General features: G+C 44.2%; 1 protein-coding gene across 21 annotated transcripts in view; it reads left to right on the forward strand.

The window, feature by feature from the left end:
- The window catches only part of LOC138440417 (protocadherin gamma-C4), a 166580-nt gene that overhangs the window by 76529 nt on the left and 77370 nt on the right, over positions 1 to 12681 (forward strand). Inside the window, exon 1 of one of the 21 annotated variants that reach the window (XM_069589903.1) lies at positions 3091 to 5662. The exons of 18 other annotated variants lie outside the window; for them this stretch is intronic. In XM_069589903.1, the coding sequence (XP_069446004.1) occupies positions 3254 to 5662 (2409 nt within the window). In that variant the 5' untranslated portion in view covers positions 3091 to 3253. Of the gene's footprint in view, positions 1 to 3090; positions 5720 to 6662; positions 10133 to 12681 lie in introns of those variants that run through there. 2 more of the 21 variants (XM_069589880.1, XM_069589885.1) reach the window with 2 other exon arrangements.

Below are 12681 nucleotides of genomic sequence, written 5' to 3' on the forward strand. Positions count from 1 at the left end.
TGTAGAACATATTTTCCCCCTTAAGTTCTAGACATCTTTTCTGTTTATACAGTGAAGTCATTAGATTGTTCTGAAGAAGTAGTTGAATTGTAGAGCTGGTATTATTTCCTTTTATTCTTTTACTTGAACTTTAGGGTCTGTGTATTGTTGAATAATTTTTTTAATGTAGTAAATTCTCCTATAGAAATAACTTACTTTTGATCCAGTGCTTCTCAAAAAGTTCATTGCCAAATCTGCTAAACATGTTTACATTTTTAAGATTTATTCACATGGACTATTTTGTGAGTATAAGAGATGGAGTGGGTATTTAGACTTCATGAGATTAATTTAGCTGGTATTCCTCTGGATATTTTTGTTTGTTTTCAGTATGCTTAGGAGTCTTGGACTCATCTTTATTTCTTTTGCAAACTCACTTTAAAGCATTTTATTGAAGTATAGTTAATTTACAATGTTAATTTGTGCTGCATAGAAAAATTGATTCCATTCTATGGAATACACACACACACACACACACACACACGGCTTCCCTCATAGCTCAGTTGATAAAGAATCTACCTGCAAAGGCCCCATTTAGATTCCTGGGTCAGGAAGATCCTCTGGAGAAGGGATAGGCTACCCACTCCAGAATTCTTGGACTTCCCTTATAGCTCAGCTGGTAAAGAATCTGCCCTCCATGCAGGAGACCTGGATTCAACCCCTGGGTTGGGAAGATCCCCTGGAAAAGGGAAAGGCTACCTACTCCAGTATTCTGGCCTAGAGAATTCCATGGACTGTATACTACATGGGGTCTCAAAGAGTTGGACACAACTGAGCGCCTTTCACTTTCCCTATATACATATGCTTTTTTCTCATTATGGTTTATCACAGGATATTGAATATAGTTCCTTGTGCTATACAGTAGGCCTTGTTGTTTATCCATCCATCTTTATAATAGTTTGCATCTGCTAATCCCAAACTCCCAATCCTTCCTTCCTCCACCCCTTCTCCCCCTTGGCAATAACAAGTCTTTTTTTTTTTTTTTAAGTTTTTTTGAGTTTTTTTCTTGACTGATTTTTAATATTTTGATTTATTTATTTGGCTGTGCCAGGTCTTAGTTGCAGTATGTGGGATCTAGTTCCCCAACCAGGGATTGAACCCAGGCCCCCCTGCATTGGGAGGGCAGAGTCTTAGCCACTGGGCCACCAGGGATGTCCCGACAAGTCTTTTTAAAATTGAAGTATAGTTGATTTACAACATTGTGTTGCTGCTGCTGTTGCTACTGCTGCTAAGTCACTTCAGTCGTGTCCAACTCTGTGCCACCCCATAGACGGCAGCCCATGAGGCTCCCTCGTCCCTGGGATTCTCCAGGCAAGAACACTGGAGTGGGTTGCCATTTCCTTCTCCAATGTGTGAAAGTGAAAAGTGAAAGTGAAGTCGTGAAGTCGTGTCTGACTCTTAGTGACCTCATGGGCTGTAGCCCACCAGGCTCCTCCAGCCATGGGATTTTCCAGGCAAGAGTATTAGAGTGAGGTGCCATTGCCTTCTCCAACAACATTGTGTTAGTTTCATAAAACTCATTTTTATATTAAATATTAGTACACTCAGTCACTGGGGCTTCCATCATGACTCAGATGGTAAAGAATTTGCCCACAATGAAGGAGACCTGGGTTTGATCCCTGAGTGGGAAAGATCCTCTAGAGAAGAGAGTGGCTACACCAGTATTCTTGCCTGGAGAATTCCATGGACACAGGACCCTGGCGGGCTACAGTCCGTGGGGTCACAAAGAGCCAGCCACAACTGAATGATTAACACTTTCACTTTTTTTCATAGTCAATTCTTACATTCAGAACCACCTTGTTATTGAACCTAATAGTTACCTAATAATGTGTTATCTGAAGCAATGCCTAGGAAAGTTAAGGGAGGAAAGGAAACTTTTCTAGGGTATTGATCTCAGGAATCATCTCCATAGTCAACAGTTCAGCTCAACACTCTCACAGCACTTCTAGATATTTGGCCCAGATTACTTGCATATTTACCTTTCCTTTTAAGATATCCCTTCTCATTTCAGAACTGACCTTACTATAATTAACTTTAAATTGAGTATCTAATGTTTGAGCAAAAAGAATTTCAGCTGTAAGGAAAGGAAGTCCTGCAACAGATGCCTAAATTTGTCTTGAAGTCAAGAAAAATGTTGAGCATCATAGGATAGAATTTATGCCTATGAGATTCCAAACTGAGGAAAAAGATTTAAAGCATTTTACTTGAATGGAAACTAGTTGAATAAAAAGAATATGAGGCTTTTGCTGGGAGAGAGAGGTTGTTCCATATTTTAAAAAAGCATAGCCTGAACTAGTTAGGAGTTGGCAACAAAGATCTTAGAGAACAAAATGGAAAGGCTGGTTTTGACACTTGAGATTAAGAAGGTTATGTTGATTAGAGGTAAAGTTCTGTTGAGATGCAGCATAAGGTACAGTTAAATAAAAGAATAAAAGTAAAACCCTCACATTTCATTAAATTCCTATAGTAACCTACTAGGGTACACTTTTATATTATCTTTATGATGAAAGCGTAAAACACTTCATAATTCTTTTCAAAAATCTCTTTGATAAGTAACAAGGAAGACTATGGTATTGGCTATTCTTATCCTGAGTAATGCCCTATACAGCTCTCATCTCTTCTTCTCTGATGAAAGGCGAAACTCATATGCATTTCAGATTGAAGATAATACTGGGTATCATTTCACAGGTGTCAGATTTTCTCCAAACCACTTCGTGGGGCTGTTTTTCCACGTGGTCTTTTTTCTAAGTCTGGAGAGAAGACTGTCTTTGTTCTTCCAATATGTGTATTTCCTCTAATTAGAAAAAGACAAACTTTCCTCATTATTGGATTAATGGCTCTTCTATAGGATCTCACCTCTAAGTAACCCTCTTTGGTAATAAACACTGGAAAATAGACCTATCCAAAACTCCTAAACTGCCTCATTCACCATACATCAGTTCAACATATCTGCTAGAATACTGAATCCCATTATTTGCAAGGCTTCGGACTGCAGTTTGCTAAATAGACTCCGAGCGCCGCTGTTGGCCAATGCGCTGCAAGAACTAGCTTTCTGTGTCTACCCGGGTGATTTCCTGCGCAGTCACAGAAGAAAGTCCGAAGGAAGAGTAGCCGTTCTCAGGCTCGCTACTCCGCAAATCTGATTCCGGAATACCGATTGGGTTGTCTTCAAACTGGGAGCTTTGAGTTTTCTATGTGGTCGATGTAAATATTTTAAATGCAGTTTGCAAACCATCTCTTCACGTCGGAGGCTGCAGCATCGCAGAGAAGAATGGGAAATAGGGCGAAGCAGAGAAGCAGTGCCCGGCGGCGGCAAGTACTCTTTCCTTTCTTGCTGCCTTTGTTCTGCGGGGCGCTTTCCGAACAGATCCGCTATTCTATTCCAGAAGAAATGACCAGAGGCTCCGTGGTGGGGAATCTGGCCGAGGACCTGGGGCTGCATGTACAGGATTTATTGACCCGCAACCTCAGAGTTAGTTCTGAGAAACTATACTTTACTGTAAACACGGAGAATGGGAACTTACTTGTGAGTGACAGAATAGATCGGGAGTCACTCTGTCCCCCAAACCCTTTGTGTGTTGTACCCTTGGAAATTGTAGCAGAGAATCCTCTAAATGTTTTTCACATAAACGTGATGATAGAAGATATAAATGACAATCCACCTCGTTTTCCCCAAAATAACATCGTTTTACAAATCAACGAGTTTGCAATTCCAGGAACTCGGTTTGGTCTGGAATCAGCTATCGATGCAGATGTAGGGTCTAACTCTCTCCAGAGTTACCAACTGAGCTATAGTGAGCATTTCTCTCTGATGGTTGAGGATAAGACTGAAAGCAAGAATGCCCCAGAATTAGTGTTGGAGAAGCCGCTGGACAGGGAGCAACAGAGTTCCCACCTCCTGGTCTTGACAGCAGTGGACGGGGGTGATCCCGTCCAAACTGGCACCACTCAAATCAGGGTCAAGGTCACTGATGCCAATGATAACCCCCCATTGTTCAGTCAGGATGTGTACAAAGTTAGCCTGCGTGAGAACTCACCCCCAGGCACTTTTGTGCTAAAGGTGAAGGCCACTGACCAGGATGAGGGCATCAATGCAGAGATCACCTACTCCTTCAAAACACTAAGAGGTATTGGAAACATGTTTGTGCTGGATCATCAAAGTGGAGAAATTAAATCCAACGGTCCTATAGACTTTGAAATCAGTAGCAGTTATACTATAAGCATAGAAGCCAAGGACGGTGGAGGCATGACTAGTGAGTGTAAAATTATATTGGACATTGTAGATGAGAACGACAATGCCCCAGAGGTGGTTTTCACTTCGGTGTCTAGTTCCATAACCGAGAATGCAGAACCCGGAACCGTGATTGCTCTGTTCAAAACACATGATAAAGATTTGGGAGAAAATGGGGAGGTCACATGTCTCATAAAAGAAAAAGTTCCTTTTCGAATTGAATCTTCCGCCAATAATTACTACAAGCTTGTGACAGATGGCGCCCTGGACCGGGAGCAGATCCCGGAGTACAATGTCACCATCGCAGCCACAGACAGGGGCAAGCCGCCCCTCTCCTCCAGCAGAAGCGTCACTCTACGAATCACCGATGTTAACGACAACGCTCCAGTTTTCCACCAGGCCGCCTACGTGGTCCACTTGGCAGAGAACAATCCACCCGGCGCTTCCATCGCGCAAGTCAGCGCCTCCGACCCTGACCTGGGACCCAATGGCCATGTCTCCTACTCCATCGTGGCCAGCGACCTGGAGCCACGCGCGCTGTCGTCATACGTGTCCGTGAACTCGCAGAGCGGCGTGGTATTCGCGCAGCGCGCCTTCGACCACGAGCAGCTGCGCGCCTTCGAGCTGACGCTGCAGGCCCGCGACCACGGCTCGCCCGCACTCAGCGCCAACGTGAGCCTGCGCGTGCTGGTGGGCGACCGCAACGACAACGCACCCAGGGTGCTGTACCCGGCGCTGGGGCCCGACGGCTCGGCGCTCTTCGACACGGTGCCGCGCGCCGCGCAGCCCGGCTACCTGGTCACCAAGGTGGTGGCGGTAGACGCAGACTCTGGACACAACGCCTGGCTGTCCTACCACGTGCTGCAGGCCAGCGAGCCCGGACTGTTCAGCGTGGGGCTGCGCACGGGCGAGGTGCGCACGGCGAGGGCCTTGGGCGACAGGGACGCGGCCCGCCAGCGCCTGCTGGTCGCTGTGCGCGATGGGGGACAGCCGCCCCTCTCGGCCACCGCCACGCTGCTCCTGGTTTTCGCCGACAGCCTGCAGGAGGCGCTGCCGGACCTCAGTGACCGGCCCGCGCCGTCTGACCCCCAGGCCGAGCTGCAGTTTTACCTGGTGGTGGCCTTGGCCTTGATCTCGGTGCTCTTCCTCCTTGTGGTGATTGTGGCTGTCGTCCTTAGCTTTCGACGCTCCTCTAGCCTGGCCACCTGGGGCTGTTTTCAGCCTGATCTCTGTTCTAAGACTGGACCTGAGGTTCTCCCCAACTACAGTGAGGGGACTTTGCCCTATTCCTACAATCTGTGCGTTGCCAATTCTCAGAAAACAAGGTTCGACTTTCTCACCTTGACGCCAGAAGTGGCGTCCACACAAGATCTCTCCAATGAAGCTTCTTTGGTAGTAAGTGTCACTGAGGAGAATAACAAATTAAGCTGTAACTCTGATGCTTCTATTCAAGTGAGTTTTAATGAAGGCCTTTCATCTGCATATGGGTTTGGATTGTTTTTAAACAAATATTTAACAAAGAAAAAATCTTAAACAGATTATATCTACTATCACTCACTTTTGTTTGCCCACTCTGTCTTTTTCGTTTCTTTCTGGGTATGTCAACAACTCTTATTATTAACCCTCAAGTATTTAAAATACTTTGACAATTTCATCTGAGTTATTCTATTATCCCCACACAAAATCTCTCTTATTGTGAGATGTGGATAGTATAATGCTGCTGACATTCAAATATTTTTAATGGAAGCACGATTTTTTTTTCCTGTGGGTGTTTCTCTTTTTTAGAACATCAATATCTTAACATATAAGGCTTTTCTTTACTCTTTTAACTACAAAGTGAGAGGGGAATGCATACAAACGTTAACATTAAGGACATAATAATGACTCATAATATTTAGGTACATTTGCTAAGGATTCTTTGAGTACCACTGAACAGATAAATTTTATGTCCTACCTTTTCTCAGAGCTACCTGTTGATTTCATTGCAGTGTTGAAGATGTTATTTATGGTATACCTGACAAATATGCTTATTCTCATAATATAAATATTTACATATGTGAAAGCACAATAGATTTTTCCCCTATATTTTGGTGGGCTTCCAAGTATATTACCAGTAAGTATCAGTAACTGGAATTTGGTGTTTCCCAGAAAAAGGTGAGTTTATAATGTTTTGGTTTCTAATTTTCCTAGACATTCTCTTTTTTAACTGAAGTATGGTTGATTTACAGTGTTGTGTTAGTTTCTTATGTACAGCAGCGATTCATATATACATATTCTTTTTCAAATTCTTTTCCAATGTGGTTTATCACAGGATATTGATCCTAAACATTCTTTTGAAATATATTAGTAGAGTCCTACCCATATCCCCAGCAAATGCTAGTTGGAATGCTTTCTTTTTTTATTTTATTGTGATTGTGCCCCTCCTACCATCTCATTGCAGCTTTTCCTTTGACTTTGGATGTGGGGTATCTTTTTTGGTGGGTTTTGCATCTTTCTGTCCAAGGTTGCTTAGCCATTCATTGTGATTTTTGGCGCTCTTGAAGGAGTAGGTGAGCACATGTCTTTCTACTCTGCCATCTTGAACCAGTGTCTCTGGAATGCTATTTTGTTCTAAAAATGTGTGTCTTCTTCACTTGATTTCCTGTCAAGTGTGATTCTGATAATCTGTACAATCACGTTTCTTATTTTTAGGTTGCCATATTATTGTAAAATTTTGATTTTTAATTGCTAAATGTCAACAACCTGTTAAAGTAGTTCTTCCATTTAGGCAAATTTAAGAATCTGCCGAAAAATTTTGCCCCAGATTTTAGTTGACTGAGAATTTTTAAATTATTGTTATATAATTTCTCAAAACATGAAACGCCTTATGAGATTCCCATAATAGGTATGTATGTGTGTTGGGGGTGATACCAAAGCCGGTGTACTAAAATTACATGGTTAAATTTACTGTGCATAGAAACTTCATGTAAAAGCTCATCAGAAAAATCAGAATATACATACAGCTACAGAAAATAATCTCAGGAAGGTGGCTGTTTATGAGAAGTTTAGGGAAATAAAAAGAAGTTCACTGAAATTCCAAATAAGATGAATACAGTAGTTTTAGTTGGGTCCACTTTCATCCCTATTTGAAGAACAGTAGGTGGAGCTATTTAAGGTCTAGAAACAAAAATGGTTTCCCGGACTTTAAGACTGTGCAGTAATTGGTTAGGACTCTGAGTGCCGCTGTTCACCAACCAGGGAGAGAAGAGCAAAGAGAGATCCTGCCAGCCGTGCACGCGCGTGAAGCACAAAGCACAGAAAAAAATTAACCATCTCTCGGACTGTGAGGAAACTGAGCAGAAGAGCTCGGGTCCCCAAACTGCAGATTTTAAGGACGAATGAGCCGATCCGGACTTCGGTGATCAAGGGAAGAACTGGAAGTAATACTCAAGGAAAGTGACAATGATTCCTGCGCGAATGCACGGGGACTGCAAAAAGCTAGTCTTGCTGGGAGTTCTCCTGGGGGTTCTGTGGGAAACTGGAGGCACACAGATCTATTATTCAGTTCCCGAGGAGCTGGAGAGAGGCTCTGGGGTGGGGAACATCGCCAAGGATCTGGGGTTGGAGCCTCAGGAACTGGAGGAGCGCGGAGTCCGCATCGTCTCCAGAGGTAGGACACAACTTTTCGCTCTGAATCCGCGGAGCGGCAGCTTGGTCACGGCGGGCAGGATAGACCGGGAGGAGCTCTGTATGGGGACCGTCAAGTGTCAACTAAATCTGGAGATTCTGATGGAGGATCAAGTGAAAATATATGGGGTAGTGGTAGAAGTGAGGGACATTAATGATAACGCCCCATATTTCCAGGAAGGTGAATTAGAAATAAAAATGAGTGAAAACGCAGCTAAAGGGATGAGGTTCCCCCTTCCCCACGCTTGGGATCCGGATATAGGGAAGAATTCACTCCAAAGATACGATCTCAGCAGTGATACTCACTTCTCCCTTGACGTGCAAAGCGGAGCAGATGGTAATAAGTACCCGGAATTGGTGCTGGAGCGCGCCCTGGACCGCGAGGAAAAAGCCATTCACCACCTGGTTCTCACGGCCTCGGATGGGGGCGATCCAGTCCGCACTAGCACTGCGCGCATCCGTGTGATGGTCCTTGATGCGAACGACAACGCACCAGCGTTTGCTCAATCCGAGTACCGTGTGAGCGTTCCGGAGAATGTGGCCTTGGGCACTAAACTGCTTCTGGTAAATGCCACCGACCCTGATGAAGGATCCAATGCGGAAGTGATGTATTCCTTCCGGTATGTGGACAACAAAGCGGCCCAACTTTTCGAGCTAGATAGTAATTTAGGGACAATTTCAACAATAGGGGAGTTGAACTACGAGGAATCAGGATTCTACGAGATGGAAGTGCAAGCAACGGATAACGCAGGATATTCTGCACGAGCCAAAGTCCTGATCACAGTTTTGGACGTGAATGACAACGCCCCTGAAGTAGTAGTCACCTCTCTCTCCAGCTCCATTCCGGAAAACTCTCCCAGAGGGACGTTAATTGCCCTTTTAAATGTAAATGATCAAGACTCTGGGGAAAACGGACGAGTAACCTGTTTCGTCCAAAGGAATCTGCCCTTTAAATTAGAAAAGTCTTATGGAAATTATTATAGTTTAATGACAGACACACTCCTAGACCGAGAACTGGTTCCTAGCTACAACATCACTGTGATGGCCACTGACCGAGGAAGCCCGCCCCTGTCCACGGAAACTCACATCACCCTGAACGTGGCAGACATAAACGACAACGCGCCTGCCTTCTCTCAAGCCTCCTACTCGGCATATATCCTAGAAAACAACCCCAGAGGAGCTTCCATCATCTCTGTGACCGCTTATGATCCCGACTATGGAGAGAATGCCCAGGTCACTTACTCCTTGATGGAGGACACCCTCCAGGGAGCTCCCCTGTCCTCCTACGTCTCCATAAACTCAGACACTGGCGTCCTGTATGCGCTCCGCTCCTTTGACTATGAACAGTTTCGAGACTTAGAGCTACAAGTGATGGCACATGACAGCGGGAACCTTCCACTCAGCAGCAACGTTTCTCTGAGCCTGTTCGTGCTGGACCAGAACGACAACTCGCCAGAGATCCTCTTCCCCGTCGTACCTACCGATGGCTCCACAGGCGTGGAGCTGGCACCCCGCTCCGCAGAGCCCGGCTACCTGGTCACCAAGGTGGTGGCAGTGGACAGAGACTCAGGACAGAACGCCTGGCTGTCCTACCGTCTGCTCAAGGCCAGTGAGCCAGGGCTCTTCTCGGTGGGGCTGCACACGGGCGAGGTGCGCACAGCACGAGCCCTGCTGGACAGAGACGCGCTCAAGCAGAGCCTGGTGGTGGCGGTCCAGGACCACGGCCAGCCACCTCTCTCGGCCACCGTCACGCTCACCGTGGCTGTGGCTGACAGCATCCCAGATGTCCTGGCTGATCTAGGCAGCTTAGAGTCTTCAGCCAGCTCCGACGACAAAGGCCTCACACTCTACCTGGTGGTGGCGGTGGCCGCGGTCTCCTGCGTCTTCCTCGCCTTTGTCATTGTGCTACTGGCGCTCAGACTGCGGCGCTGGCACACGTCGCGTCTGCTCCAGGCTTCCGGCAGCGGGTTGGCTGGCGTGCCGGCGTCTCAGTTTGTGGGCGTGGACGGGGTGCGGGCTTTCCTGCAGACCTATTCGCACGAGGTCTCGCTCACCGCGGACTCTCGGGGGAGTCACGTGATCTTCCCTCAGCCGAACTATGCGGACACGCTCATCAGCCAGGAGAGCTGTGAGAAAAGCGAGCCTCTCTTGCTCTCAGGCGATTCCGTGTTTTCTAAAGATAATCGTGCATTAATTCAGGTGAGTGCATATCAAGTATTCTCTTAGCTTTGAGCAAGATTATGGGTGATTAATATTTATTCGGAATCTATTAAACGGACCCCAAGCAATTTATATGAAGATTGCGGACACCGATGACAACCCTGGCGGTCTCCCTTCAGGCCTTCCCTCACACCTTATTTATAATAATTTAAAATATATATTTGTATATCCATATATTAAATTTTATATCTACTTTATGAAGTACTTTTTAATACTCCATATAATTTTTCTAATTTAATTTGCCAACTGTACCAATTCTTATGAGTTACCAACTCTTCCTGGTTTTCATTGCTGTTTTAATTTTTCATTGGCCATGCGACAGTTTTATGTTGAACATCCAATGACAATTTATCTGTTAAGAACACAGATTCTTCTAGAGGGGATAAATCTCATTCAATGAAAAGTCTGTAAATGATATTTTATGTGAAGTTTTATAAATAGAGAGACGTCTAACTACACACAAAATTGTTTAACAATTTCATAAATTACATTTAGTCTCTTTTAAAGTGCAGTGATTCTTTCTGGTCATTAGAGATGTATACATTATACTTTCTCAGAATCCTAAGTCATTTCATAGTGATAGTGAAGTCGCTCAGTCGTGTCCGACTCTTTGCAACCCCATGGGGTGTAGCCTACCAGGCTCCTCCGTCCGTGGGATTCTCCAGGCAAGAGTACTGGAGTGGGTTGCCGTTTCCTTCTCCAGGAGATCTTTCCAACCCAGGGATCAAACCCGGGTCTCCCGAATTGCGGGCAGACACCTTACCATCTGAGCCACAGGGGAAGATTTGAAATTATTCACAAAATCCCAAATATCATGAGTTTATTCTTGTGCAAGCAGAGACATTACTTTGCCGACTAAGGTCCGTCTAGTCAAGGCTATGGTTTTTCCTGTGGTCATGTATGGATGTGAGAGTTGGACTGTGAAGAAGGCTGACCGCCAAAGAATTGATGCTTTTGAACTGTGGTGTTGGAGAAGACTCTTGAGAGTCCCTTGGACTGCAAGGAGATCCAACCAGTCCATTCTGAAGGAGATCAGCCCTGGGATTTCTTTGGAAGGAATGATGCTAAAGCTGAAACTCCAGTACTTTGGCCACCTCATGCGAAGAGTTGCCTCACTGGAAAAGACTCTGATGCTGGGAGGGATTGGGAGCAGGAGGAGAAGGGGACGACTGAGGATGAGATGGCTGGATGGCATCACTGACTCGATAGACGTGAGTCTGAGTGAACTCTGGGAGATGGTGATGAACAGGGAGGCCTGGCGTGCTGCGATTCATGGGTCGCAAAGAGTTGGACACGACTGAGCAACTGAACTGAACTGATTCTTATGCATTTAAAACTTTCTCACTGAAATATACACAGTGTAAGTGTTGTCATGAGGAAAAACTGAAGAGATTATTTTTTTAATCCCTATTATAAATTTCAGGAATACAAGTCTATATGTATTCCCAGGTTAGATATCTCTTTTGCCCATTTTATCTACATGGATGATCTTAATGATGTTTCTGTGAAATAGTCAGAGTAGACAAATTGTGTTTTGAGCACATATTTGATATCGTGGTAAATTTATAGTAATTCTCTCTTCATGTGTAAAATTTCCCATTATTCTCACATACATGGAGAATTTTCTTGAAAATGTACAAATTCTGTTTTCTTATATCCTTATGCTTATTGTAGAATGTCGAACAAAAATCAAATGCTATATTAGTCTTGGGAAAGCATTGCTGGAACCTATGAGAAGCCTGATTTCTTTTGGTGAATTCTTATAAAAGGATAGGAAAGTATAGCATCCTAATTATTTTCTCCTGACTTGTTGCCTTTCTATTTTAAAAAATACAATAGTTCATTAAAACCTAGACTTATAAAAGAGATTGAAAACCATTTGGGGAATGAACAATAATCAAACTGCCCTAAAATGAGACAGTTGCTGCTACTGAAATTTACATGTCACTTTATGGTTCTTAACCAAGACAATAAAAGGAAGCATAGAATAGGTCTACCTGTCAAATTTTTTAAATGAAGTTTTTGAGCTTATTGAAAATAGAAGTTTGTATTGACATTAAGTTCCAGATGGAATTTTTGAAAATAATTTTTTAAAGTATTTATTTACTTATTTGCCTGTGTCAGGTCTTTTTGTGGCATACAGAATCTTCAATTTTCTTTGCAGCATGTGGGATCTTTAGTTGCAGCATGCAGGATCTTTTGGTGGCGTCGTGGCATCGGAACTCTTAATTGCTTCATGTGGGATCTAGTTCCCTGACCAGGATTTGAACCTGGGCCCCCTGCATTGAGTGCACATAATCCCAGCAACTGGAGCACCAGGGAAGCCCCCCAAATGGAATTTAGTAAGAAGACCTTTCTAAATAATATCAGGGAAAACAGAGAGAAGCATAACTTCTATTGTTTTGTAAAAGCTATCATAATGTTTATCAGGTGGTCAGTTTCATGTATCCATTGATTCAATGAAAGATGTAATATGCAATAGAAATTATTTGGAAAGCTGAACTAGTCCAATTATGTTTATTTCTATT

This window comes from Ovis canadensis, chromosome 5 (genome assembly GCF_042477335.2).
Source record: "Ovis canadensis isolate MfBH-ARS-UI-01 breed Bighorn chromosome 5, ARS-UI_OviCan_v2, whole genome shotgun sequence".
Classification (NCBI taxonomy): domain Eukaryota; kingdom Metazoa; phylum Chordata; class Mammalia; order Artiodactyla; family Bovidae; genus Ovis; species Ovis canadensis.